The sequence below is a fragment of the Sus scrofa genome, chromosome 2 (assembly GCF_054392235.1).
Source record: "Sus scrofa isolate SSC_HxYL_T2T_F1_AM1 chromosome 2, Sscrofa_HxYL_maternal_Yorkshire_Landrace_v2.0, whole genome shotgun sequence".
Lineage (NCBI taxonomy): Eukaryota > Metazoa > Chordata > Mammalia > Artiodactyla > Suidae > Sus > Sus scrofa.
Window position 1 is genome coordinate 98,464,396 of NC_139384.1, and position 27,701 is coordinate 98,492,096.

Genomic DNA, 27,701 nt, shown 5'->3' on the forward strand with positions numbered 1-27,701 from the left:
TGAAAATCAATTAAACTTAATTTTTTTCTAGTTTTGTTTAGTTTTTTTTTTTTTCCTTTTCTGTTTTTGGCCACCCCTAGGCATATGGAGTTCCCAGCCCAGGGATCAGATCCGAGCTGCAGTTGCAACTCAAGCCTCACCTGCAGCAATGCTGCTGGATCCTTAACTCACTATGCCAGGCTGGAGATTGAACCTGAGTCCCAGCACTCCCAAGACACCTCCAATGTCATTGTGCCACAGCGGGAACGCTGATCATTTTTAAGTTAATATGCTCCGGGGGTGGCGGGGCGGTTTCCTGGTGCTCTAATGGTTAGGTTTCCACATTTTCACTGCTGAAGCCAGGTTCCATCACTGGTCTTGGAACCGAGATCCCACATCAAGCTGCTGCCCACTGTAGCCAAAAGATTTTTTAAAAAATTAATAGTCTTTTTTTTTAGATCAATTTTAGATTTACATAAAAATTAAGCTGAAAGTACAGAGAGTTCTACATACCCCCTCCACTGGACACTCACAGCCTCCCCCACCATCAACATCCCGCTACAGTAAAGAACATTTGTTACAAACCTATGAGCCAAGCTTGGCACTTAGTTATCAACCTAAGTTCATAGACTATGTTAGGGTTCACTCTTGGTTTTGTACATTCTATGGGTTTTGACAAATGTATACTGACTTGTATTCACCATTTGATAATTGTACAAAATCATTTTGAACTTAATTTGTAATTGAAATATTTCCAAAATATTTTTTAGGGGAAAAAATTGTTAAGTTTTAGAATTTAAAATACCAGTATTGGAGTTTTGTTGTGGCTCAGAAGAAATGAACCCAGCTAGTATCCATGAGGACCAGGGCTCGATCCCTGGCCTCGCTTAGTGGGTTAAGGATCTGGCATTGCCGTGCACTGTGGTGTAGGTCACAGATGTGGCTTGTATCCCAAGTTGCTGTGACTGTGGCAGAAGCCGGCAGCTGCAGCTCCGATTTGACCCCTAGCCAGGGAACTTCCATATGCTCTAAGTGTGGCCCTAAAAAGGAAATAAAACGAAATGAAATAAAATAAAATAAAAACAGTATTTACTTTATACTCTTAATACAATTTCTATCAGTAAATCCTGTTATAATGGACTTCTGTTACTTATTTTTGATATAACTATTAAAACTATTACCACAAACAAATCTTTGAAAATTTCACTCTTGTATTATTTAAAAGTTTTCACTAAAATGTTATCTGTTTCCACTTAATGCATTGCTTTCAACGTGAATAAAATAGCTGTGTGGTGTCAAAAAAAACCAAACACAAATCCAGATTTAGGTAAGGAGAGATTTTATTTGAATGGATTAGTGAAAGGTAGGGAAGAAGGGATTATCATAATAGGAAGACCTTTCTGATAATAAGATCTTCAGTTGTCTCAAAGTCATGCAAAAGGGGGTTTTCTTTTATAGAGAGGAGTAAGCTAGCCTAGAGGAAGTGTGCAGTGGGAAAGTGGTATTGAAAATGTGGGGTCACTGATCTGGTAGTAGTTCAGAGAATGTTTTGCCCTATGGGCAACCTATTTTCAGCAGGAAACTTTAAGGCTCAGCCTGGGGGAAAAAGAAATAAAAAATTGTGGGGGTGGGGGAGCAGGGAGGGCAGCATGCAGGCATGCAGCCCAGACCAGAGATCTGAAGCCAAGTTGAGTCACAGAAATGACCAGAGCCACAGCATTGACAATGCTGGATCCTTAACCACTAGGACACCAGGGAACTCCTGAAAAGAGAGAAACACTTTCTTTCAATTCCAATTCTTTCCAATTCCATTTATGAAACAGATAATGGGAATTCAGAGGTTCTTCATCTGGCTTTATCATAGGTAAATAAAGGAGGCATCCATGAGTTTTATCTACATTGTATGGGGAAGGGTGGTTCTTTGCAATAAGCCAACTTCTGAAACACAAAGTTTGGGGATTTCGTAACCTGTTTCCCAGAATTTCTAGGTGAAATTAAACATTGTTAGTCTTCTATGTTATTCAAACGAATCATATCTTTTGCAACCAAACAGCTTAAAAGGATCATAAATCTCCTGACTGGATTGAAGCCGGATCTAAGAAATCTGAAGACCCCTGCTGGCTTGTTCCTGCAAAACCAGCTAAACAGTCTATTAAGAGGTGGTGCTGAAGGTCAGTTGTTTCAGGGTCAGGCATCTTAGAAGAGAGCTGCCTAAAATGAAAAAAAATAATCTAAAAATTTGTATTAACAAAAATTTGTATTAACAAAACTCTAAGAGGGGAGTTTCCATCATGACTCAGCAGAGGCGAATCTGACTAGCATCCTTGAAGATGCAGGTTTGATCCCTGGCCTTGCTCAGTGGGTTAAGGATCTGGCATTGTTGTGAGTTATGGTGTAGGTCACAGACACAGCTCAGATCTGGCATTGCTGTGGCTGTGGTGTCGGCATGCAACTACAGCTCCGATTCGACCCCTAGCCTGGGAACCTCCATATGCTACAGGTGTAGCCCTAAAAAGACCAAAAAAAAAAAAATTTTATTTTTTTTGGTAAGAATTACACTGAATGAAAGATGGCAGAATCCAGTTCAATTTACAGGTAGGTAGGTAGATTTTTTTTTTCCATATCCATCAGTTAACTACATTTAACCAAAAGGTGCAATGTAGCTCAAAGACATAAAGAGGACTAGAATTGGATATCTGTGTTATTGTTTGCTAATAGAACACAAATTTTTTTTTTTTTTTCTTTTCTGGCCACCCTGTGGCACATGGAATTTCCAGGCTAGGGATCAGATCTGAGCCACAATCTCAACCTGACACAGCTGCAGCCACACTGGATCCTTAAACCCACGGTGCCAGGCCAGGGATCACACCTGTGGCCCAGCACTCCCAAGATGATACCAATTCCATTGGGCCACAGAGGGAATTCCTAACATACAAAATTTTTCTCAACAGTTACCCCCTGCCTTTGACCAAAGATAATCTCCCCCACCCAAATTATTCTTGATTAGAAGATAGAGCTGATCTCATTAGGTTTGACTTGGTTATTTACATGGGTAAAGCATGAATGGTAACCCATCATAATAGGCCTTTTTTAAGTTTGCTTTACTGGAAGTTTTCATGAGGAATCTCAGGTTGGACTTCTAAAAGCCTCTCAAAGCTAGGATGCCAAGCTAAGAACTTGCTTCCAGATTCTGCCTGCAGTACCTTTATATTTAGGTGAATTCTACTCTTCTCAAGATGCCCAAAATATAAGTTTCCTGGGCCTGCCAGGATGTGACCCTCCTTACTCACCTTTAAGGCTAGGAAATCTATAAGCCAGATACCAAGCTGATTTTTCCTAAGAAAGCTTAGGAGGCATTGGCTCCATAAAATTAACCTTAGCTCCTCTGTCAGGTCATATCTCATTCCTTGACCATCATTCTCAAGTATGATGTTCAGTCAAAGTCTTGGATATATAGCCAATATTTCCAATTGTATACAATTGACAGAGTGGACAAATTCCTCTTTTTTTTTTTTCTTTTTAGGGCCACACCCACAGCATATGGAAGTTCACAGGCTAGGGATCGAATTGCAGCTGTAGTGGCTGGCCTATGCCACAGCCACAAGAGCACTGGATCTGAGCCTCCTCTGTGACCTACACCATGGCTCACAGCAATGCCAGATCCTTAACCCACTGAGTGGGGCCAGGGATGGAACCCGCATCCTCATAGATCCTAATCTGATTCGTTAACTGCTGAGCCACAAAGGGCACTCCAGGGACAAATTCTTATTTAATCTATGCAAATAATTATGTTGCCATGAAAATAAGAATATTTAATAAGATTTTCCGAATTCTGGAGAGATGAGGCAAGGGGGAAAAGATAAATGTTCTGTTTCTGTTTCCAAAAGCATAAAAAAACTTTACCAGTTTATTAAAGGATATGAGAAAGGATACAGATGAATAGTGGATGAGCCGGCGATTTGGGAGGGTCCCAAACACAGGGACTTCTATCTCCATGGAGCTGGGGTGTGTCACCCTCCTGTTGCGGATGTGTTTGTGGACCTGGAGGCTCCCTGAGCCCTGTACTAATGGGATTTTATGGAGGCTTCCTCACGCAGGTATGAGCCATTATTAAGTCTATTTCTAGCCCTCCCCTCTGTCTGGAGGCGGAGGGGTAGGACTGAAAATGTCAAGCTTCTAATCATGACATGGTCTTCCTGGTGACCAGCCCCCATCCAGCAGTCCACCCAGAGTTGCTTTATTAGAACAAGAGATGTTCCCAGTGCTCTTTTCACTTAGGAAATTACTAGGAGCTCTGTGCCAGGAACCAGGGGCAGGGACCAGTATGTATATTTTCTACCAACTCACATCAGCAACTTCAATGTAGTTTCTAAATGGGAAAGGAGGACTAAAGAAGACATAAGCGCAGAGAGTATTAAAACATACCCTTTCTTCTAAGAGCTGAGTCCTTGTGTTTATTAGAGACGGGCTGATTGTCGTTAGCTATACTACAAGTTTACTCTAAGTGCTCTATTATCATAGATTTGGAAATGAAAGTCTATTGTTCTCCCTTCAAAAACACCTAATACTAAAAAATTCTGAACCGTCAAGATTCATTTTGTGCTCTTAATTTTAAAAGGAGTTAAAAAAACATTAAAAACAAAACAAAACAAAAAAACTATATTAGGAGTTCCCATTGTGGCGCAGTGGTTAACGAATCCAACTAGGAACCATGAGGTTGCGGGTTCGATCCCTGGCCTTGCTCAGTGGGTTAACGATCCTGCATTGCTGTGGCTGTGGTGTAGGCTGGCAGCTACAGCTCCAATTAGACCCCTAGCCTGGGAACCTCCATATGCCGTGGGAGGGGCCCAAGAAATGGCAAAAAGACCCCCCCCCAAAAAAAAACACCTATATTTAAAAAATGAGTTAAAAATGTCTCATGAGTTCCCTGGTAGCCGAGTGATTAAGGATCTGGGGTTGTCACTGCTGTGGCGTGGATTTGGTCCCTGACCTGGGAATTTCCACATGCTGCGAGTGTGGCCAAGAAAAAATCTCAAAGTAGGGTTTTCTGACCGACATTTTAAGATTTAAATACAAGGCAAGGAATGAGTAAGAAAAAAATTACACATATAAATAAAGGAGCATAGTTTTCAGGAAGTTGAGAGCTGTAGTCTATTTTTAGGGGATCTTGGTTCAGTGTTTATGTTAAGTATAACCACAAAGACAGGGCTATATGAAAACTAAACAAACTGAGTTTAAATTAGTGGAAAGCTAAGTGATAAAATCTTGCAACTTTGTTCAGAGTTAAAACAAAGGGAGGGAGAATTTCCTGGCATCATGCCACAAAATCTTGATTCAGCATTTTTAAAATTAATGCCCACATACATCCCTATTATTTCTATCAACTATAAAGTGGGCTTTTTAAAATGAATGTTACTTTTGCTCAAGCTAGTTTCCTAAAAACTTTTGGTAGGAAAAAAAAAAAAAATGTTAGTGCCTATTACGTCAGGCAGGGTTTTTTTTCCCAATGTAAGAATAGAGGCTGGCTACATACAGAGGTTCCTGGCACCAAAAAATAAATTAATCCAATTCTATTCAATTGAATTAAGGAATTATCTCAGTTATCAGTGTGTTGAAAAAGATTTTGTTTTAATAAAGCTGGAATTATATCTTATAACAGGATTTTTTTTTAAGTGGTAGCTTATATATATCCTCAGTCTGGTATAACCTCATCTTCAAAATAATACGAATAAAGAAAAATGTACCTAGAGCAGTGTTCATCAAAGTGTATATTGGCAAACATCATTCTGCAAAATCATCCACCCAAAAAAGAGTCCTGGGCCCAAATAAGATTAGAAAATCCTGAATACTCTCTATTTCTTCTAGAGCTACACAATGCGCTCAGCACATTCAAGGCTCTGAGGAGTCCTAAGATAGATAGATAGATAGATAGATAGATAGATAGATAGATAGATAGATAGATAGATTCCCTGGTGGCACAGCAGGTTGAGGATCCAGTGTTGTCAGTTGCTGGGGCTCAGGCTGCTGCTATGGCACGGGTTTGATCCCCGACCTGAGAACTTCCCAATTGGAGGGCACAGCCAAAAAGTGGGGATTCGGAGGGAGCTCTGAGAAGTTCTAAAGTACAGAAACTTTTTCCATTTCGTTTAGTGCAATGTTTTCCAAATGTATTTTTTTCTTTTGTTGTAACAATAATGATGATCCTGCTCAAGCAGATTTTGGAAAACAGTGTTTTGGGAAGTACTAACCCAGAGAATGACCAGGATGCTGAGACGTCTGGGAAATAAAGGGACTGGGGCTGGGGGAAACTGTAGTTTGGCTTCCCACAGACCTGCTTTCCACTCCCAGCTTAGCCATATAGGACTTGCATGACTCTCATCTGTACAATGGGTATGAAAATACTCATCTCAAGTTATTGTTGTGGCTCAGGGGAAATGAACCCAACTAGTATCCATGAGGTTGCAGGTTCGATCCCTGGCCTCTCCCAGTGGGTTAAGACTCTGACATTGTAGGTTGCACTTGCAGCTAGGATCCCGAGTTGCTGTGGCTGTGGCATAAGCCAGCAGGTGCACCTCCAATTCGACCCCTAGCCTGAGAACTTCCATATGCTGCAAGGCACCCCTAAAAAGCAAAAAAAAAAAAAAAAAAAAAAAAAAAGGAAAATACTCATCTTGTGTTTTTATAAAGATTAGTAATATGGTACATAAAACATCCAAGTAGGTGTCTGGTTCATAGTGGGTAATAAAATATTATGCATATCTGTTACTTTTTTTTTCCCCTAGGGCTGTACCTGAGGTACATGGAAGTTCCCAGGCAAGGGGTCAAATGGGAGCTGTAGCTGCCAGCCTACACCACAGGCACAGCAATGCCAGTTCTGAGCCAGGTCTGCGAACTATACCACAGTTCATGGCAACACCTGATCCTTAGCCCACTGATCGAGGCCAGGGATGGAACCTGCATCCTCATGGTTACTATTCGGGTTCATTACCAGTGAGCCACAACGGGAATTCTGCATATCTGTTAATTGTTAATCACTTCACCAAGATAAAGAGGAAGAATGGTATTCGGAGAGTTTTTCATGTAGAAAACAGAATAGACCATTATAAGCCTGTCTAGACAAAAGGAAGAGAACCAATGGGAAAAAGTTTCCCTCCCCTTAGGAAAAAGTGTTTTATGATTGAGCAAGCAGAGTGGAAAAATTGCTTAATAAAACAATGAGGAGTTCCTGTTGTGGCTCAGTGGCTGGGACCTGACACTGTCTCTGTAAGGATGTTGGTTCGATCCCAAGCCTTGCTCAGTAGGTTAAGGATCTGGTGTTGCCGCAAGCTGCAGCTTAGGTCACAGGTGTGACTCAGATCCTGCATTGCTGGGACTGTTGCATAGGCCTCAGCTGCAGCTCAGATTCAACCCCAGTCCAGGAACTTCCATGTGCCGCAGGTGCGGCCATAAAAAGAAAAAGAAAAAAAAAAGTTGAGTTCCTTATCACTGGCAACCTTTAAATGACTGAAAAGTCACGCTTTTACGTATGTAATAAATTAGATTCATAGTGGTGGAAGATCCCTTCCAAATCCTGGGTTTTATGATCTAATATCACAGAAGTACCTCCTCTCCACCCATACGACACTTCAGGGGCTCGAAACCCATAAAAGTGAGGTATTACTGGGTCCTAAACTTTTACCCATAAAGCCCCTGTTTACCTCCCAAACCAGGAAGAAGAGGACGGTCTACAGACCAGTTTTACCAACTATAGACATTTGGTGGAGTCAATCTAACCATTTCTTTCTTATGTAAAACATTCAGAAGTGCACCTCAAACGAATGAAGCCTTCCTCTTCTCCTGGTCACCTCAGGCCCACATGCTGCTAAAAGACCACTTACTCCAGGGATCCACTTCCACCTCTGAACCTTCTCCAACATTCTACTCTGTGTCCAGGACACTTTCATGTCCCCCTAATTTGGCCACCTAATCACAGAGATAACATCCGATAGCCCATTTCCTCTACAACTTCTAATTAAAATCACTAAGAAGGTAGAGACACATATTAAAACAGAATAAAAAATGTTAAGATTCAGGTGAGAAAAATGAAGGCTTAAAGAGGATATCATTACCATGTTTGTAGTCATGAAGTTTTGAAAACAAACAAGCATTCATTAATTTTTATTTATTTATTTATTTATTTATTTGCTTTTTTAGGGCCATACCCACGGCACATGGAGATTCCCAGGCTAGAGGTCAAATCGGAGCTACAGCTGCCAGCCTACACCACAGCCACAGCAACACTGGATCCAAGCCTCATCTGCAAAGCACACCACAGCTTATGGCAATGCCAGATCCTTAACCCACTGAGTGAGGCCAGGGATCAAACCCGCATCCTCATGAATCCTAGTCAGGTTCATTACATCTGAGCCACAACAGGAACTCCCAACTTTAGCATTATTTAAAAATGCTACGTCTCAGGAGTTTCCGTTGTGACTCGTGGGTAATGAGCCCAAGTAGGATCCATGAAGAAGCAGGCTCGACCCTAGCCTGGCTAAGTGGGTTGCTGTGGCTGTGGTATAGACCAGCAGCTGCAGCTCTGATTCAACCCCTAGTCAAGGAAATTCCATATGCCACAGGTGTACAGGGGTGGCCCTAAAAAAAAAAAAAAAAAAAAAAAATCTGTGTCTCATTGACATTGAAGTAATTTGTTTTAGGTCTAAAGAAATCTTTTTTCTTTTTTGGCCTCGGTCCCTCTTTTGTCTCTCATTTTCCTGTCCTGAGTTCCTGGTCTTAGAGTCTGATGTTGCTGATCTGGATTTGCTGCCTTGACCTGGAGAACATCTAGCACTTCTCACTCTTGCTCTCACTCTACACCCAGAAACGACCTCTTAGAACCCCTCTGTGCTGCCTGCCTTCGATCCCTGGCCTCGCTTACTGGGTTAAAAATCCAGCATTGCCGTGAGTGTGGTGTAAGTCACAGATGCACTTTAGAGCCTTCATTGCTGTGGCTGTGGTGTAGACCGGCAGCTACAGCTCTGATTGGACCCCTAGCCTGGGAACCTCCATATGCCTTGGGTGCGGCCCTATAAAAAAATTAAATAAATTTTAAAAATTAAATAAATAAAAATAAACCTGTGGAGTTTCCACTGTAGCTCAGCTGTAAAGAACTGAACAGTATACACGAAGACTCAGGTTCGATCCCTGGCTTTGCTCAGTGGGTTAAGGATCTGGTATTGCAGTGAGCTGTGGTGTAGGTCGCCGATGTGGCTCAGATCCTGAGTTGCTGTGGGAGCTGCAGCTCCAATTTGACCCCTAGCCTGGGAACTTCCATATGCCACGGGTGTGGCCGTAAAAAGACTACATAAATAAATAAATAAACTTGTAGCTGAAAGTTCCAATGATGGCAAATGCCTTGGGAGATTGAATTGTGTTAGAAGTTTCAGAGAAAAGAGCTGGTGAAGGGAGTAAGGTTGCAGATTTGAAGAGAAAGGGAATACTTGAAAGAATTTCACAGTCAAAAGAGAAAAGACCCAAGCACACAGGTTGTATTGATTGGATGGGTTTCTAAACAACTTCCAAATGTGGCTTCAAGTCTCAATGAAATTATTGCATGCATAAAGAATAATGTGAGAAAATGTAAGCCAAATTGGAACAGGGAATCTCTTAAGAGTTGAGGTTTAGGAGTTCGTGTTGTGGCCCAACAGAAACGAAGCCAACTAGGAACCATGAGGTCAATCCCTGGCCTTGCTCAGTGGGTTTAAGGATCTGGTGTTGCCGTGAGCTGTGGTGTAGGTCGCAGCCACTTGGATCTGGTGTTGCTATGGCTGTGGCGTAGGCCAGCAACTGTAGCTCCAATTCGACCTCTAGCCTGGGAACTTCCATATGCCTCGGGTGTGGCCTTAAAACAAAACAAAACCAAAAAAAAGAATAATGTGGAGTTCCCGTCGTGGTGCAGTGGTTAATGAATCCGACTAGGAACCATGAGGTTGTGGGTTCGATCCCTGCCCTTGTTCAGTGGGTTAACAATCCAGCGTTGTAGGGAGCTGTGGTGTAGGTCGCAGACGCGGCTCGGATCCTGCATTGCTGTGGCTCTGGCGTAGGCTGGCAGCTACAACTCCAATTGGACCCCTATCCTGGGAACCTCCATATGCCATGGGAGTGGCCCAAGAAATGGCAAAAAGACAAAAAAAAAAAAAAAAAAAAAAAAAAAGAATAATGTAAGAGAATTTGCAAGCCAAATTGGAACAGGAAATCTTTTAAAAGTTGAAGTTTAGAAGTACCTGTCGTGGCTCAGCGGTAATGAACCCGACTAGTATCCATGAGGACATGGGGGTTCGATCCCTGGCCTCAATCAGTGGGTTAAGGATCTAGCGTTGCTGTGAGCTGTTGTGTAGGTTGCAGGCATGGCTCTGATCCCGCATGGCTGTGTTCGACCCCTAGTCTGAGAATGTCCATGTGCCTTGGGTGTGGCCCTGAAAAGACAAAAAAGAGTTGAGGTTTAGAGGGTATTTTCACCTTTGCCCCCCACATTGACAGTTTTACTTTTTTTTTTTTTTTTTTTTTTTTTTTTTTTTTGCCTTTTCTAGGGCCACACCTGCGGCATATGGAGGTTCCCAAGCTAGAGGTCAAATCAGAGCTGTAGCTGCCAGCCTACACCAGAACACAGCAGCATGGGATCTGAGCCGTGTCTGTGACCTACACCACAGCTCACAGCAACGCCAGATCCTTAACCAACTGAGCAAGGCCAGGGATCGAACCCTCAACCTCATGGTTCCTAGTCGGATTCCTTAACCGCTGTGCCACGACAGGAACTCCCAGTATTACTTTTTAATAATTACATACACATATGCACATACACGCACAGAAATTTAAAAAGCAGCTGAAAAAAATAAAATTTAAAAAACAGCTGAGAGGGTTTTTAATTAAGTAACCTTTTTAATATAACATTGGAACATGAACTTAGAGTCACAAAACTATTCATACCTTTTGGCCTAATTCCACTTTAGGATTATACCTCAAGGAAATGACTAGAAAGAAAAGAAGTAGTTTGCACAAAGATGGTCATAGAAATGCTATTTATAATACTGGAAAGTTGGAAAAATCTCAAAAGTTCAACAATAGTGGTAAGCCCAAGTAAACCGTAGTGCATTAATAAGATGGAAAACTGTGAAACACTGACTAGTTGTGGGCTAGGTGGATGTACGGAAATGTTAACTAATGTTAAACAAAAAGAAAACGAGGAGTTCCCATCTTGGCACAGCGGAAACGAATTCGACTAGGTACCATGAGGTTGCGGGTTCGATCCCTGGCCTCGCTCAGTGGGTTAAGGGTCCGGCGTTGCCGTGAGCTGTGGCGTAGGTTGGCAGCTACAGCTCTGATTGGACCCCTAGCCTGGGAACCTCCAGATGCCGTGGGTGTGGCCCTCAAAAAGACAAAAAGACACAGAAAAAAAAAAAAAAAAAAGACAACAAAATCCTTCTGTGGAGATCAGAGAATAACATACAGGGATGTAAATCATTACAACTTAGTATCTTCTCTCCATAAAATTGTTTCAGGTCTGGACTTTTTAATGGGGGAGAAGCATAACCTAGGACTTGTCCACTGTGCCTCTTCTCTTAACTTCCTGTGCCTGAGTCCTCCTGTGTTTCTGTCCCACTGCAATGCTCTTTAACACCCACAAAAATAACTGGGCACATAAGCACTGAAGAAGTCGTTTTTAATCAGTGACATTAAGTCAGTGTTTTGTAAAAAAATGGGTGCAGCTAAGGATATACTAGGAAATACGGCAGTTGGATTTATAGAAGACTTTTTTTTTTTCTTTCCTTTTCATGGCAACTAAGTGATGGCAAATACTTTTGTGGTTACTTTCATTATAACCAAAAGGAAAGACTAATCAGAATGGAATGTTTCATTTCTTTAAAAACACGAACTATCTCAAACATACCAAGAAGCACAGGGTCTCATAAAATAAACTGCCATATACTCAGCAAGGAGACTTGGCCATTGTGAATATCTGGACGTCTTTGTATCCTTCCCCAATCCTATTCATCACCTTCTTTCTTCAAAGGTAAAACTATTTGGGGAGTTCCCACTGTGGCTCAGTGGTAACAAACCCGACTAGTATCCATGATGATGTGGGTTCGATTCCTGGCCTCGCTCAGTGGGTTAAGGATCCAGCATTGCCATGAGCTATGGTGTAGGTCGCAGACATGGCTCGGATCTGGAGTTGCTGTGTCTGTAACATAGGCCGGCAGCTACAACCCCATGTGAGCCCTAGCCTGGGAACTTCCATGTGCCACGGTGCAGCCCTAAAAAGACCAAAACAAAACAAAAAAACCCCAAAATCTATTTGGATATTGTTGGTGTATGTCTTGCCCTTGCATTTTAAAATACTTTTGCCATGTAAATATAGATCTATGAATAATATTGAATGCCATTTTGCTTATTTTAAAATTGAAAGGGCATCATAATGTATATACACAAACACAAATTCTTTTCTTCATTTAAACATAACCATGTTAATGTGTGTAGGGGTCATTAATTTTGTCTTAATAACTACGTGGCATTTGAAAAAATTATTAACTTTGTTATGAAGTATTTTTAAATAGAGAAAAAAATAAATGTAATCACCATTCCTGTACCCAAGATCAAATTTCATCGTGTGTTAGCACTGTGCTAAAATGCCCCATTAGTTCAGATTTATTTTTGGTTTTGGCCACACTCACGGCAGGTGGAAGTTCCCTAGCCAGAGATCAGACCCACACCATAGCAGTGACCTAAGCCACTGTAGTGATGATGTTGTATTCTTAACTCACTGAGCCACCAGGGAACTCCAGATCTTTTTTAAAGAAATACAACTTTCGTATCCAGTTGTAGCCTCCGAACCCTTTTCCCTGATCCTAGTCCCTACCTTCGCTTCCTAGACATATAATGGACTTAGTGGTTATCATTCCTATGAATGTTTCATTACCTCTTTTCCTGTGTATTCATGATCCATAAACAAAATATTTGTGTTCTGTTTTAAAAAAATCTTTTTTTCTTTTTTCTTTTTGTCTTTTTGCCTTTTGAGGGCCACTCCCTAGGCATATGGAGGTTCCCAGGCGAGAGGTCTAATCAGAGCTGTAGCCGCTGGCCTACGCCACAGCCACAGCAACGCAAGATCAGAGCTGCGTCTGCGACCTACACCACTGCTCATGGGCAACGCTGGATCCTTAACCCACTGAGCGAGGACAGGGATCGAACCCACAACCTCATGGTTCCTAGTCAGATTTGTTAACCATTGTGCCATGATGGGAACTCCATAAAAAATCTTTTTTTTCTTTTTACAGTGGTATCTGTGGTATATGGAAGTTTCCAGGCTAAGGGGTCAAACTGGAGCTGCAGCTGAGGCCTATGCCACAGCCACAGCAATACCCGATCCCACTGGCATCTGCAAACTACACCACAGCGTATAGCAATGTCGGATCCTTAACCTACCATGCGAGGCCAGGGATCAAACCTACCTTTTCATGGACACTCTGTCAGGTCCTTAACCCACTGAGCCACAATGGGAACTCCCTGAATGTTTTAAAATTTCATAAAAAATGACAGACACGCTTTTTTCTGCACATGCTTTTTTCCCGTAGCATGTTTCTGAGCTTTAACTGTGCTGACACATGGCAATTCTAGTTCCTGACCGATGGAGTGTTATTCATTGTCATTGCTATATATTTTTTTATTATATGACTATGCTACCTATGCTTATGGATTATTGTATGATGGAGATTTAGGTTGTTTCTATGGGGTTTTTTTTATATTGTAAATACTCCTGTGAACTTTGTGGGAGAGCCATGGAGAGGCACAGCCCAGGTCTTCCTTCAAGGAAGGGCTTATTACCTCAGCTGCTGAGAGGGCTGCCAGTATTATGCAACCTTCATTCAGCCTTCATCTTTAGAGAATCACTTCAGTTTCACCCAAGTTTATATACCCTTTCAGGATCAACCCACATCCAATGACTGGGCTCATGCATAAATACCGGGCTCCCTGGGGGAGCAACTCAGCCTCAAAGATCCCTATGGACTCAGGGGTACCAGCCCCCACCACAGAGAGACCTCTCCCTCCCCACAGGTCTTGATCCCAAGGGCATGTCCTAGTAAACAACCTGCATGTTAAACTCTGCCAACATTAGTAGATTAAAGGAGAAAAATATGATTATCTCAATACATACCACATGCTACCCTGTGGGAGAGTCCCCATGGAGGAGCACAGAAGCCCCAGACCTGCGAGGGAATAGCTGTATCAGACAAGCAGTCTGCTCAAGCCTCAGATACCAACCCTGCTAAGGCCACCCCATTGTGGCTCAGCGGGTTAAGAACCTGACATGGTATCTATGAGGATGCAGGTTCAATCCCTGAGATGCTGGGCCTCACTCAGTGGGTTAAAGATCCAACATTGCCACAAGCTGTGGCTTCCGCTGTAGGTACGTCTCGGATTCGGCATTGCTATGGCTGTGGCGTAGGCTGGCAGCTGCAGCTCCACTTCAAGCCCTAGCCGAGAACTTCCGTATGCCGGAGGTACAGCTATAGAAAGAAAAAAATAACAAAAACAAAACCTACAGGGATATGAGAGATAATAATAAATTGTCTTAAATCATTAAGTTGGCAGATGACTTATTACAAAATAATATATAAGGAGACCATAGCAATAGACTATATGTTCCTTAACATGATACTGCATAGCTACCAAAAACTATGAAAAATATTCTGAGAATGCTAAATCTTTAGAATCAGTCCCAGGAACATCCAAAAGATTAATAAACACCAGAACTGTTTCCAATCGATATGGTTTTAGAGGCCTTGGCTGTAAGACCTGTAGTAGGCAGAATAATGCCTCCCACAGATAGCCACATGCTACTCTTCAAAACCTGTGCCTACGTGAGTTTACTTGGCAAAGGGGCAGATGTGAAAATTATCATGGGTTATCCTACTGGCCCAATACAAGGGCCCAGTGGGAGAGGGAGGAGTTCCTGCTGTGGCCCAGTGGGCCCGACTAGTATGCATGAGGACACAGGTTTAATCCCTGGCCTTGCTCAGTGAGTTAAGGATCCAGCACTGCTGTGAGCTGTGGTGTAGTGGCTTGGATCTGGCATTGCTGTGGCTGTGGTGTAGGCTGGCAGCTGTAGCTCAGATTCAACCCCTAGCCTTAAAATTGCTATATGCCAGAGGTGCAGCCCAAAAATTTTTTTTTAAATGGGGGGAGGAATTCCCGTGGTGGTGCAGCGGAAATGAATATGACTAGTATCCATGAAGACTCAGGTTCAATCCCTGGCCTCACTCAGTGTGTCAGGGATCTAATGTTGCCGTGAGCTGTGGTGTAGGTCACAGATAATGCTCAGATCCTGAGTTCCTGTGGCTGTGGTATAGGCCAGCAGCTGCAGCTCTAATTTGACCCCTAGCCTGGGAACTTCCATATGCCTCAGGTGCAGCCCTAAAAAAGACCCCACACACACACAAAAAAAAAAAAAAAAAAAAACTGGAAGAGGGAGAGGGAGTTCCTTGGTGGACTAGTGGTTATGACTCAGAGCTTTCAGCGTTGCAGTCTGGGTTCATTCCCTGGTCTGGGCACAGAGATCCCACTTCAGGCTGCTGCACACCCAAGAAAGAGATGAGACAACAGAAGCAGGATCTGTCTCTGAGAAGAGATGTCATGTGCTGTGGGAACAATGCAACCCACCATTGCTGGATCAGAAGATGGAGGACAGGGGTGCACACCTATGAGCATGGGTAGCCCCCAGAAGATGGAAAGGGCTAGGAAATGGATTCTGCCCTAAAGCCTCTAGAAGAAACACAGCCCCACAGACAATTTGACTTCAGCCCAGTGAGACTCACTTCAGACTTCTGACCTTCAGAACTTTTAAGATAGTAAATTTAAGTCATGAAGTTTGTGGTAATTTGTTGCAGCAGCCATAGAAAACTAACACAATCCATATATATAAAATAAAGGAGGAGTTCCCATCGTGGCACAGTGGTTAACGATTCCGAGTAGGAACCATGAGGATGTGGGTTCAATCCCTAGCCTCGCTCAGTGGGTTAAGGATCTGGCGTTGCTGTGAGCTGTGGTGTAGGTTGCAGACAGGGCTCGGATCCTGCATTGCTGTGGCTGTGGTGTAGGCCAGCAGCTGTAGCTCCGATTAGACCCCTCGCCTGGGAACCTCCATATGCTGCGAGTGTGGCCCTAGAAAAGGCAAAAAAGACAAAAAATAAAATAAAGGACATAAGGGTAGGAAAATAAGTGTGTATTTGAAATAGGTGCGTTGTTCTTGAAAATATTTTTTTAGAATTAACAATTATTGTTTCAGGTTCTAGACTTTATTATGTAAAACTCATTCAGGTTTTCTGCATCAGGTGAGATGAATACAGGACTGGGGCTATGCAGTGGGGAAGAACCCAAATCCCACTTAGTATTTCAATTAGAATTTACCTTAGGGAGTTCCTGCTGTGGTGCCACAGGAATAGCAGTGTCTCTGTAGAGCCAGGACGCAGGTTCCATCCCCGACCAACACAGTGGGTTAACAGGATCCACTGCAGCAATCATAACTGAGGCTTGGATCTGATCCCTGGCCCAGGAACTCCATATGCCTCAGCAACAACAACAACAACAACAACAAAGGAGTTCCCACTGTGTGGCAACAAGATCCGGGGCATCTTGGAAGTGCTGGGATGTAGGTTAGATGCCTTAGGTTAGATGCCTGGCATGGATCCTTGCCTGGCAGAGTGGGTTAAGGATCTGGCATCACCACAGCTGTGGCATAGGTGGCAATTGTGGGCAAAGATCTGATCCCTGGCCTGGGAACTCCATATGCCACGGGGCAGCCAAAACAAACAAACAAACAAACAAACAAACAAAAAAAAACCTACCTAAAAAAAAATATTTCACCTTAGAACCTGAAAACACATTTCAAACGAGATAATGAAGCCATACCCTGAAGACTTCCCTTGAGAGATTCTGGCAATCTATTTCTGTTTTGAATATCTAGAAAAGCATTCATGACAATCCACTCCAACTGGAGCCAGTTACTAGAATGTGAGCACCACCTCGTATTTGTATTCATGCCCCCGCCCCCCACATGTCATGAATCAATCAGTGAATACTACCAAGTTTGTGTAAAGCACAGATGGTGTTTGTGGCAGCCATGAGAACATGCTTCTCAGATTTCCAATTGAAACACTGACAGCCTGGGCTGCTGCCTTATCAATCCACCGCATTTCCCCAAGCTGCTCCCAGCCACTGACTGAGGAGATGGGAAGCCTGGCAGGCCTGCTGCCCTGGGATGGGAAACTCCTCTGACAGGTAACTTTGGCTTGAGGATTTCCCATTGCATTGACCTAGCCAAAATGCTCCAGCCTACAGGGAACTCTAAGATGCTTTCCACTGAAACTTCCGTCCCTCCCCACTCCTTTACAATCTACCAGCTTTCCCCTTTGCTGTGGCTCTCTTCCCATTTTCCCTTACAAGTGTTTTGCTCCAAATTCTATTTAATCCCATCGGGCTACCTGCTTCTTGGAGGAACTTAAGTGATCCTGTGGTTGTGTTCCCTAGATAGGATGTTGAGAATGCAAAGTGAAACATGAAGTAGATGCTAAAAGATTTAGGATGTAAAGATAATAGGATTAAGATTTAGTTCAAGAACGTGAGTGATGACAACTGAAATGTCCTGAAGAGATTGATAACATACATTATTATGTAAATATACACATTAGAGTTCTTTGTTCCCCCAGTTTCCACATTTTACTGTACTTATACTTATTTTTTAAATTTTATTTTTCTTTTTTTTTTGTATGTACATTTAAATTACCATTAAATACTAAGCATAAGTATGTGCTCACCTTATTCCAGATTTTTGAAATACAGGTAAATGGAGGGATGTCTTAAAGGATATTAGATATTGTAGAATATATTAAAGAATTGTAGAATATGGGTGTTTCTATACTCTATAGACATATTTAGTAGTGTAACTCCATGGAGTCAGGAGTATAATAAATCTAAGACTTAAGGCTGCAATTGGAGGGAAAATCTGTTCATGACTGAGCGGGGAGGTCTTGCACAATGAAATTCTTATTTATTTATTTATTTATTTATTTATTGCCTTTTTGCCTTTTCTAGGGCCGCTTCCGCAGCATATGGAGGTTCCTGGGCTAGGGGTCGAATCAGAGCTGTAGACGCCGGCCTACGCCACAGCCACAGCAATTCAGGATCCGAGCCGCATCTGCGACCTACACCACAGCTCACGGCCATGCCGGATAACTTAACCCACGGATCGAGGCCAGGGATTGAACCCTCAACCTCATGGTTCCTAGTCGGATTCCTTAACCACTGTGCCTTGACAGGAATGTCTGGAATTCTTTTAAAAGCATCATCAAAGATGTTTATTTATTGACAACTTCAAGAGACATTAGTAGGTGAAAAGATATTTTACAAAATAGCATGTACAGTGTGATCTCATTTTTATAAATAACTATAGAAAAAGGTATAAAAAGATACACAGCAAGGTTTTAACAATGATATCTCTAGGTAGTATTTAAAGTTTCTTGTTTGAGTTTATCTGCAATTTCAAATGTGTCTGCAATGAACATGTCTTGCTTTTGTAATGATACTTAAGAAAGTTTTTCTCAAACTTATGGTTTCCAAATAAGACAGGCTGGGGGGTGGGTGGATGCACTGAGGGTTTGGGATGGGAATGCTATAAAATTTGGTTGTGATGATTGTTGTACAACTATAAATGTAATAACATTCATTGAGTAATTTAAAGAAAAAGTTTTTCTCATCTTTAAGGTTTTCAAGAAATACTGAATTCCTTAATAAAGCATGCTACGCTTAGGTATTGTCAAACATTAAAAGCAGATTTGTATCACATATAAACTTTCTTCACCCACTCAGCTCCTTTCAACTGCCTTTCTCTACAGGCACTGCCTGTACCCCAGACCACCCACTGCTTCTTCCTTTGCAAACCTGCAGGGCTTGTGCCTTTTTGTTGGTCACTGTTAAAGCTTTCAGGGCTGGCTAGCCCTCTACTTCCAGGCCTGGGTGAAACACTGCAGAGCTGAGACTGGCTTCCTGAAGGGCTGGATGATGCAACCTGCAAGTGTGAACTCCCTGTAGGGTAAACCTTGACTTTGGGAAATGAAAGATGGGAAGGAGCCAGGCTGACACAGTTCCCCTTCTTTGTCCGCTCCTGTGACTTCTGAGTGGTGTTCTCTTGCATCCCTAATGGAGAAGCCCCACTTGCTGATGTGAGACGTGCTCTGCGTGACCTCTTAAAAAGGGGGCCAGGAGTTCCCGTTGTGGCGCAGCAGAAACAATCCGACTAGGAACCACGAGGTTGCAGGTTCAATCCCTGGACTTGCTCAGTGGGTTAAGGATCTAGCGTTGCCATGAGCTGTGGTGTAGGTGGCAGACGCGGCTCAGATCCCGAATTGCTGTGGCTGGGGTGTAGGCCAGCAGCTGTATCTCTGATTCCACCCTAGCCTGGCAACCTTCATATGCCTCGGGTGTGGCCCTAAAAAGCATGAATAAAGGTTGGGGGGAACAGAGCCATCAGACATCACTTTGTATAGTGTCACATCTTTCCTCGCCTCTTTTCTTCCTTTTCTCTCTCACTCTCACCACCTTCGAGTGTAAAGTAAGGATCCTTGGCCACAATTGATATAATGTAAAATACTAAACCGAGTCATCATAGCAGATACAGACATGCACTGCTCAAGTTCCACCTTCAAGAAAGTACGTGTTTGGAGTTCTCTGTGGTTAAGGATCTAGCATTGACACTGCTGTGGCTTGGGTCACTGCTATGGTACGGGTTCGATCCCTGACCTGGGAACTTCTGCTACAGGGAGTGGGCTTAGCTGATATTTCCTGTCGGACAGCACATTCAGGATTCGCCTCAGCTTTTGCATTAAGGTCAGACACCTTTGAGGTGGCCACTGGTGCTTGATCGGTTGTGATGGTGGTAGCTGGGATCACATTCTCTCTGATGGCCCTCACCCAATGACAGAGCAGGCAGTGGTACCAGGGCACAGCTCTGTCCATTCAACTCACATTTCCTCTAACAGTCATTGCTCCAGGGTCCCCACTGGGCTGGCAGAGCTTTGTCAGGTCTGCATCCCAGGCTGCCAATCACCCACCCATCCTGCCTCCTCCTTTTTTCTCTGATAGGTGTTCCTCCCACACACTTTTTACACTCCTCACTCCTCAGTGTCTGCTTCTCAGAGGGCCCATGGTTGGTACCAGGATTCGTCTGAGAAAGTAATGAGATGGACTTTGGGGGCTGGATCACTCACCTCCTGCCTCAGAGCAAGCACTCCATTCTGAATGATGGGAAGAACAAAGAGAGGCCTTGGCAAAAGGTAGGAATCCTACTTCTAAAATTTGCACTGAGGAGTTCCCGTTGTGGTGCAGTGGTTAACGAATCTGACTAGGAACCATGAGGTTTCAGGTTTGATCCCTGGCCTTGCTCAGTGGGTTAAGGATCCGGCATTGCCATGAGCTGCGGTGTAGGTCATAGACATGGCTCGGATCCCGAGTTGCTGTGGCTGTGGTGTAGGCCAGCAGCTACAGCTCTGATTAGACCCCTAGCCTGGGAACCTCCACATGCCATGGGTGTAGCCCTAGAAAAGGCAAAAAGACAAAAATAAAATAAATAAAATAAAATTTGCACTGGGGGTGAGTTGAGACAAGGTACTGGTAGAGAAGAGTGCAGTGGCTGGTGTGATGATTTTTAGGCATTTGAGATGCAAGGGGAATGATAAATATAAGGATAATGGAACTGGAGGGGTGTTAAGAAATTGTGTTTTCATCCTACAGACTGAGCATGAAAAGCTGTGGGTAACTAACATTGTTTATAGACCTGGAGGTCACTCTCTCAGGGCAAGATAATTTAACATTCAGGCTAGGACCCTAGAGGATGTCGAAAACTTGCTGTGAGAGTGACTCCTAGAAACCTGGAAAACGCAAAGGGCCTTGCAGAGCCTGAATTGAAATGCATGAATTGCCATGCTATACAGAAGAGGAAGGGAATACAAGACTCAGGGAAGTGGGAATGCTGGACTGGATATATTACATGAGGCCAGAACAAATATGTTTCCCAAGAAGGTCCAAAGGATATGCCATTCACCAATGGCATTTATTAGAAGTGCACTGGGGAGGAGTGTCCACTGTGGTACAGCAGGTTAAGGATCCTGCATTGTACAGCTGTGCTGTAGGTCGCAGCTGCAGCTCGGATTTAAAGCCTGGCCTGGGAACTTCCATGTGCCATGGGTGCAGCCAAAAAAAGAAAAGAAGTGTGCTGGTGAGAGGGGCCCCAGCATCCCCATGAAATTCATTGTGTCTCTCCTCTGCAGGCCAAGGTTAAAGGCTGAAGAAGCAGTCTCAGAATTCAGGCTCACTGATAGCAATAGGGAAGAGAAGGCCCTGGAGCAACAGAGGGCTCTGGTAGAAGTCAGAGGATCACAGTGCAGTATGAGGATATGGTTCAGATATTCTATCGCCGAGGCTGTGGTATAGACTGGTGGCTACAGCTCCAATTTGACCCCTGGCCTGGGAACTTCTATACGCCGCAGGTGCAGCCACACACACACACAATCTAATTCCCCTGAAAGATTGCAAATGACCTCTCAGAGAAGGCTGTAGATCAGGACATTAGGGCAAAATTTCTAGAGCAGTTAAGCACTGCTTCTTAACACATAAGCACACACTCAACTAAAATTAATTTCAGATTTTTAAGAGATTTACAAAACTGATCTTATGCAGAGGATATGGCCCTAAAAAGACAAAACAAAAACAAAAACAAAGTCCCTCAAAAAACAAAAACAAACATTATAACCTGGGAGAGGGATAGCAGAGATTAGTGCCATCTTAAAGATGTAGGTAAGTTTGTCCCTAGAATACCTCTATTTAATTTGCTTTTCTGGTCCTTACAGACCTTGTTTGCTAGCTCAAAGAAACAGCCCTGGTCACAGCTGCCCAGCTGGATGTAGTTTCTTTGCTAGAGCAGATAATATGGTCTCTGGTACTCAATATGCAGCCATTCATTTAGCCAGTGTGTTCTTTTCTATCCCAGTCAGGAAAGAAAACCAGAAATACTTTGCTCCAGGGCCATGTTAACTCTCCCACCATGTGTCATAAGACTACTGGACATACCTCAGAATGTCATATTGATGACATCATGCTGATCTGGCAGGATGAGTAATTGCTAGCGTGTTGGAGACCCTGGTAAGACATATGCACTCCAGAGGGAGGAAGACAAACTCTACAAAAATTCAGGCAATTGCCTACTCACTAAAGTTTCGGCACATCCCAGCAGGACATTCCCTTCAAAATAAAGGACAGATAACTGCATCATGCAGCCACAACTACAGTGAAAGAAGCAATGACTGCTAAGCCTCCTTCCGCTTTGCCGGCAACACATTCCACACCTAGGAAAACGTCTCAAGCTCTCAAATCAGGTGGTACGGAAGGTGCCACCTTTGAGTAGGACTCAGAAAGGAGAATGGCTCTACAGCAGGTCCTGACTGCAGAGCATAGAGTCAAAAATCCCAGCACACCCTACAGTATTCAAGATGTCAGTAGCAGTAAAAGATACGGTGTAAAGTTTACAGCAAGTCCCAGTGGAAGAATCACAACACTGAAGTTGGAACAAGGTCAAAATGTAGCTTTCTATAACTCTCCTTATTCCCAGGGAGTGATTTATACACTCAGACCTTGCTCAACAATCAGATACAAGCCTAAATAAAGAATTGTAAAATACTACCTAAAATGCCATGGGAATTCTGGTTTGCTTCTTTTTATTTCCAGGATAACAATTATAAGATAGAGAAAATGAGAAACATTGACACCACCTTTTGACAAAACACAGCTGCCAGAGTATTGGGGAAAATACTTAACACCTGTATGACTAGGAACCCATTTTCTCTAGCATTATTTTGAAGAGATGCAATTTTATTTCTGTGGGGGAAGATTGCAATTCTAATACATATGTAAACAATATATTTCCCATAAACATATTCTTTTGGCATTCATTCTCAGTATTCATACTTATCTGTAATATATTATGAGAGCTAGTGATTATCTCATCTCATCACTTTCTATCAGAAAAACTTGGGTTTTTTTTTTGTTTTTTTTTTGTTTTTTTTTTTTTTTTTTCAGCCTCACTGGCAGGCACATGGAAGTTTCTTGGCCAAGAATCAAATCCAAGCCACAGCTGCAGCAAAACCAGATCCTTAACCCACCACGCCAGGCTCGGGATCAAACCTGTGCCTCCACAGAGACTAGCTGGATCATTAACCCACTGTGCCACCGAAGGAACTCCCTATCAGAAAAACTAGCAGTAGTTTTTCTAAAATGTGTTATTATTTGCTTAGCTGATTATACTCATTTGCAGTGGTTGTTTTTGGGTTGTTCATTTGTTTGTGTCTTTTTAGGGCTACACCTGTAGCATAGGAAGTTCCCAGGCTAGGGGTTGATTGGAGCTGCAGCTGCCAGCCTATGTCGCATCCACAGCAACATCAGATCCGAGCCTCAGGTGCAACCTATGCCCCAACTTGCAGCAACGCCAGATCCTTAGCGTATTGAGCAAGGCCAGGGATCGAACCTACGTCATCATGGATACTAGTCAGGTTAGGTTCCTTAATGCTGACCACAATGAGAACTCCTACAATGGATTTTTTTTTCTTTTGTCTTGCCTTTCATAAGGGATATGTCTGATTTCCATTTGAGAGTTGCCACAAGTTCAGTTATGAGCTTTGACAATTTATGGTTCACATAAAGAACTGTAAAAAGCTTTTAAAACCTGTCCTAGTCCCTTTTGCTCATCCTGCCCTACCCAAAGTGGCCCTTCCCAACACTCCTTTTTTGGTCAAAGCAGATCTATAGGTCTAAAATGTCCAGCTGAGTGACAGGGCAAAAACTTTTTGCTGGTTTTTTTCAGACGTCAGGACAATACTGAGGTAAGCATGGATGACAATACAAGGTTAATCTGTTCTCACATATCTTTTAGAAATATGAATAAAATTAATCATTCCCATTGTACTTTACTGTGAACAGAGAATAACTGCAATATGAATTGGACACTAGCAGGAAAGAGAATGCTAATAATATAAACTGGATTATAAAATCCACTAGTCAATTTTAAGAATGTATTTCAGTATGAATAGCAGAATTCCTCAGATTTGCTTTTTTTTTTTTGGTATGTGCATTCTGGGAACTCTGATAACTGAATACAATTTCAACAGGGCTCAAACCTGTGACCTCAAAACGAGGTTCACAGAACAGTACACAATGATGAAACCTGAAGCAATAAACCACAGATGAACCGAGATGTAAGCATTCATACTGCTAGGACAGGGCTGCATTTTCATTTATTTTGTTTTGGAGTTCTACTGGGTTGTCTTTCAGACACCTTCCCTTCATTCCTTAAAATGTCGGAAGGGTGTTAGGGGACAATCCAATAGTCTAGATAGATCCCAGTAAAGTTCAGCACATAGTTCACAAAACGTTACCGAGTTATTTCTGAATGTAGGAATTATCCCTCTGGGCGAATGGAGGAAAATTTACACTTGAGGGTCCCTTTGAATGGCTGGAGTTTAAAAAATCTCAGTTCCTCCGTCTTTGTTCCTCTTTAACTGGGTTCGGAGACCACCTGTCCCGAAGGGCACACCTGCAACTCTCAATGCCTGCAGTTCCCCGCCTCCAGCTCTCGAAGGGAGGTGCTGAGCGGGAAGAAAAGAGCCGGCGCGCGGCCGCCAGCGGACCGGGGCGGGGACGCCGAGGGGCGGAGCCGACGGGCGCGAGCGGGGTGTGCGCGCCGCCGCCGCGTCACCAGCGTGCGGCACGTGCCCGTGTTTACGTCCCTCGTGGAGCCGCCGACGTCAGCAGCCGAATAGCAACATTGTGGCGATTCTGAGGCGCAGAGTTTAGGAGACCCGTCCCTCCATCAGGCCGGCTCCAGGCGGTCGGCAAGAAGAGGCGGGGGGGCGGGGAGGTCGGCCCGAGTGAGCGGCGGAGAGGTAGAAGCCGCGGGCCCCTACCACCTTCCTGCCTGTCCGGCCCCGCGGAACCCTCGCCTCACCTCCGGAGCGCCTGAGACGCAGCACCGCGGCCTCGCTCGGGGGGCGGCCAGGGCGGGCGCGGGGAGCGGCCGCAGAACGGGGCTTGTAAACAGATCCCGCCGCACGTGACCATGTGAACTACCTGCTCCTGGGACGCGTATTGTCTTTCCCGCGAGCCGCGCGACAAAGGAACGCGGCGGGTGCGAGTGCGGAGAGGCGAGCGAGCGAGTGCGGAAAGCCGGCCGGCGCGCTAAGATGGCTGAAGGCGCCCGGCGAGGGTGAACGGGGGGCGCGGCGGAGCCAGCCGGTGACTCCTCGGGCGGACAGGGCCGCCGGCGTCTTCCCCGCGGCCTGGCGCCGGAGCCACCATGTCGTTCGCGCTGGAGGAGACGCTCGAGTCGGACTGGGTGGCCGTGCGGCCCCATGTGTTCGACGAGCGCGAGAAGCACAAGTTCGTCTTCATCGTAGCCTGGAACGAGATTGAGGGCAAGTTTGCCATAACCTGCCACAACCGGACGGCCCAGAGGCAAAGGAGCGGCACCCGCGAGCAGGCGGGGGCGCGAGGGGGCGCCGAGCCCGGCGTACCCGCGTCCGACGGGACCCGCGGGCCGGGCAGCCCGGTGGGCAGGGGTCGGCCCGAGGCCATTGCTTCCACGACTCTGGGCAGGAGTCCCGGGCCTCGGAGGCGTCCGGCATGGGCGGAGGGCGGCCCTCCGCGGAGCGCGTGCAGCCTTCGGGGGGACCCGCTGCTGCGGAATTCGGCCGGCCGAGGGGCGGAGAGCTCTCTCCGGAGCCCAGTGCGGACCAAGTCCAGCCCGGTCCGGAGGGCATCTGAACGCAGAGATGTGTCGGCGGTCCCCGGTGCGGCAGCCCCGCCGGCGCCCACGGAGGCCCAGGCGTCGTCGGTGCGCGTAGTGAGCGCCTGCGGGACGGTCACCGAGGAGATCGAGGTGCTGGAAATGGTGAGAGAGGACGAGGCGGACCCGGCGTCGTTGGCGCTCTCGGATGCGGAGCAGCCGCCGCCCGCCCCCGAGCTGGAGTCCCCGGCCGAGGAGTGCAGCTGGGCCGGGCTCTTCTCCTTCCAGGATCTGCGCGCGGTGCACCAGCAGCTGTGCTCTGTGAACTCGCAGCTGGAGCCCTGCCTGCCGGTGTTCCCCGAGGAGCCCTCAGGCATGTGGACGGTGCTGTTCGGGGGCGCCCCAGAGATGACCGAGCAGGAGATCGACACGCTGTGTTACCAGCTCCAGGTCTACCTGGGCCACGGCCTGGACACCTGCGGCTGGAAGATCCTCTCCCAGGTACTCTTCACCGAAACGGACGACCCGGAGGAGTATTACGAAAGCCTTAGCGAGCTGCGGCAGAAGGGCTACGAAGAAGTGCTTCAGCGGGCCCGGAAGCGCATCCAGGAGGTAAGGATCTAGTGTGGGTTCCACTTACCGCTTTTAGTTGCTCACGGCTAAAGTCTGGAGCCTCCGTCTGGGGTTGTGCGCAGTTGGGACACTTGTTTTTCTAGACAAGGGAAAAGGAAGACAGTGGCTTCTTCCGGACTTATCTCCCCCTTCGTTCCTTTCAGTGGGAGGAAAACCGTGGCTTTCCTTAATTTGCCCTCTGTAGGAACTTTGGTAAGTCTTTACTTTTCCACTTGCCACTTACTTGATAGGTTCTATGTAATAAAGTGGTTTTTTTTGTTTGTTTGTTTGTTTTTTAACTGCTAGGTACTGGTAATAAGATTAAGGCCACTCAGCAGGAAGGTATCCCAAAAAATACAAGCTAAATGAGCGTGTATGAGCTTTGCCCCTAAAGCTCGTTCCAGAAATAATTACCTTACTTTCCGGGTGTCAGGTTCATTTATTCGAATTGGTTTGTCTTACGGAGCAAAATTAGGTTTTTTTTTTTTTTTTTTTTTTCTCCATGTGTAATTTGGCAACTTAGGCAGATTAAAATTTTTTCCTCCAGATGAGTGGCCTGTCCAAATGAAAAAGTTCCTACTGACAATTGGATGCAAGTGGTTCAAAGGATTTATACACACGCTAGGAATATGTCAAGTCTTTAAGAAGGGCTCATGTTTCACTCCTGTTTTAGGAAGAAAAAGGCCCTGCTCAGGGATGTTTATTATACTTTTGGACTTAAGGACTGAAAGTAGTGCAAATGCTTTTTCAAACGAATCCTTAAAATTATAGGAAACAATGGGAAAAGGTCTGAATGGTTATACATAGAGAGCTCTACGATGTGTAAGATATGTATAATTTGAGGTAATGCTGACATAACAGGTTCTGCCAAAAGAGCAGCTTAAATTTTTAAGTTACCCTAACAGGATACTCAACAGGTTCAAGCGATCAAAGCAATTTTAGTATGAGTACCAATTGAGTTAGGGTGGGGAAATGCCTTTTATGGTGTTTGTATTCCTGACATTGTGTTGTCATCGGACAACCTTGCCTATATTTATATGACTTGAATCCTACTATTAATACTATGAAGCTGGAGCCTTTCTGTATCTTCGTAGAATATTACATATTTTTCTTTTGGCGATTTCAGGATTTAGGATATAACTTTTACACTTAACCCCCAGTGCTCTCCTACGATTTACTGAGTCCAGGTTTTCTTTCCTTATTGGTTTACTTTATGTTAAACATCACCCATCATAATGTGATCCTCGAGTTCCAGGGA

The 27,701-nt window shown here is 44.5% G+C and overlaps 1 protein-coding gene across 2 annotated transcripts in view; it reads left to right on the forward strand.

Moving 5' to 3' along the window:
• Positions 1-24,839: 24,839 nt before the first annotated feature.
• JMY (junction mediating and regulatory protein, p53 cofactor) overlaps positions 24,840-27,701 on the forward strand; it is a 75,728-nt gene continuing 72,866 nt past the window's right edge. For both annotated transcript variants that reach the window (XM_021084482.2, XM_021084484.2), the window contains exon 1: positions 24,840-26,443. In XM_021084482.2, coding sequence (XP_020940141.1) covers positions 25,403-26,443 — 1,041 coding nt within the window. In that variant the 5' untranslated portion in view covers positions 24,840-25,402. The remainder of the gene's footprint in view (positions 26,444-27,701) is intronic.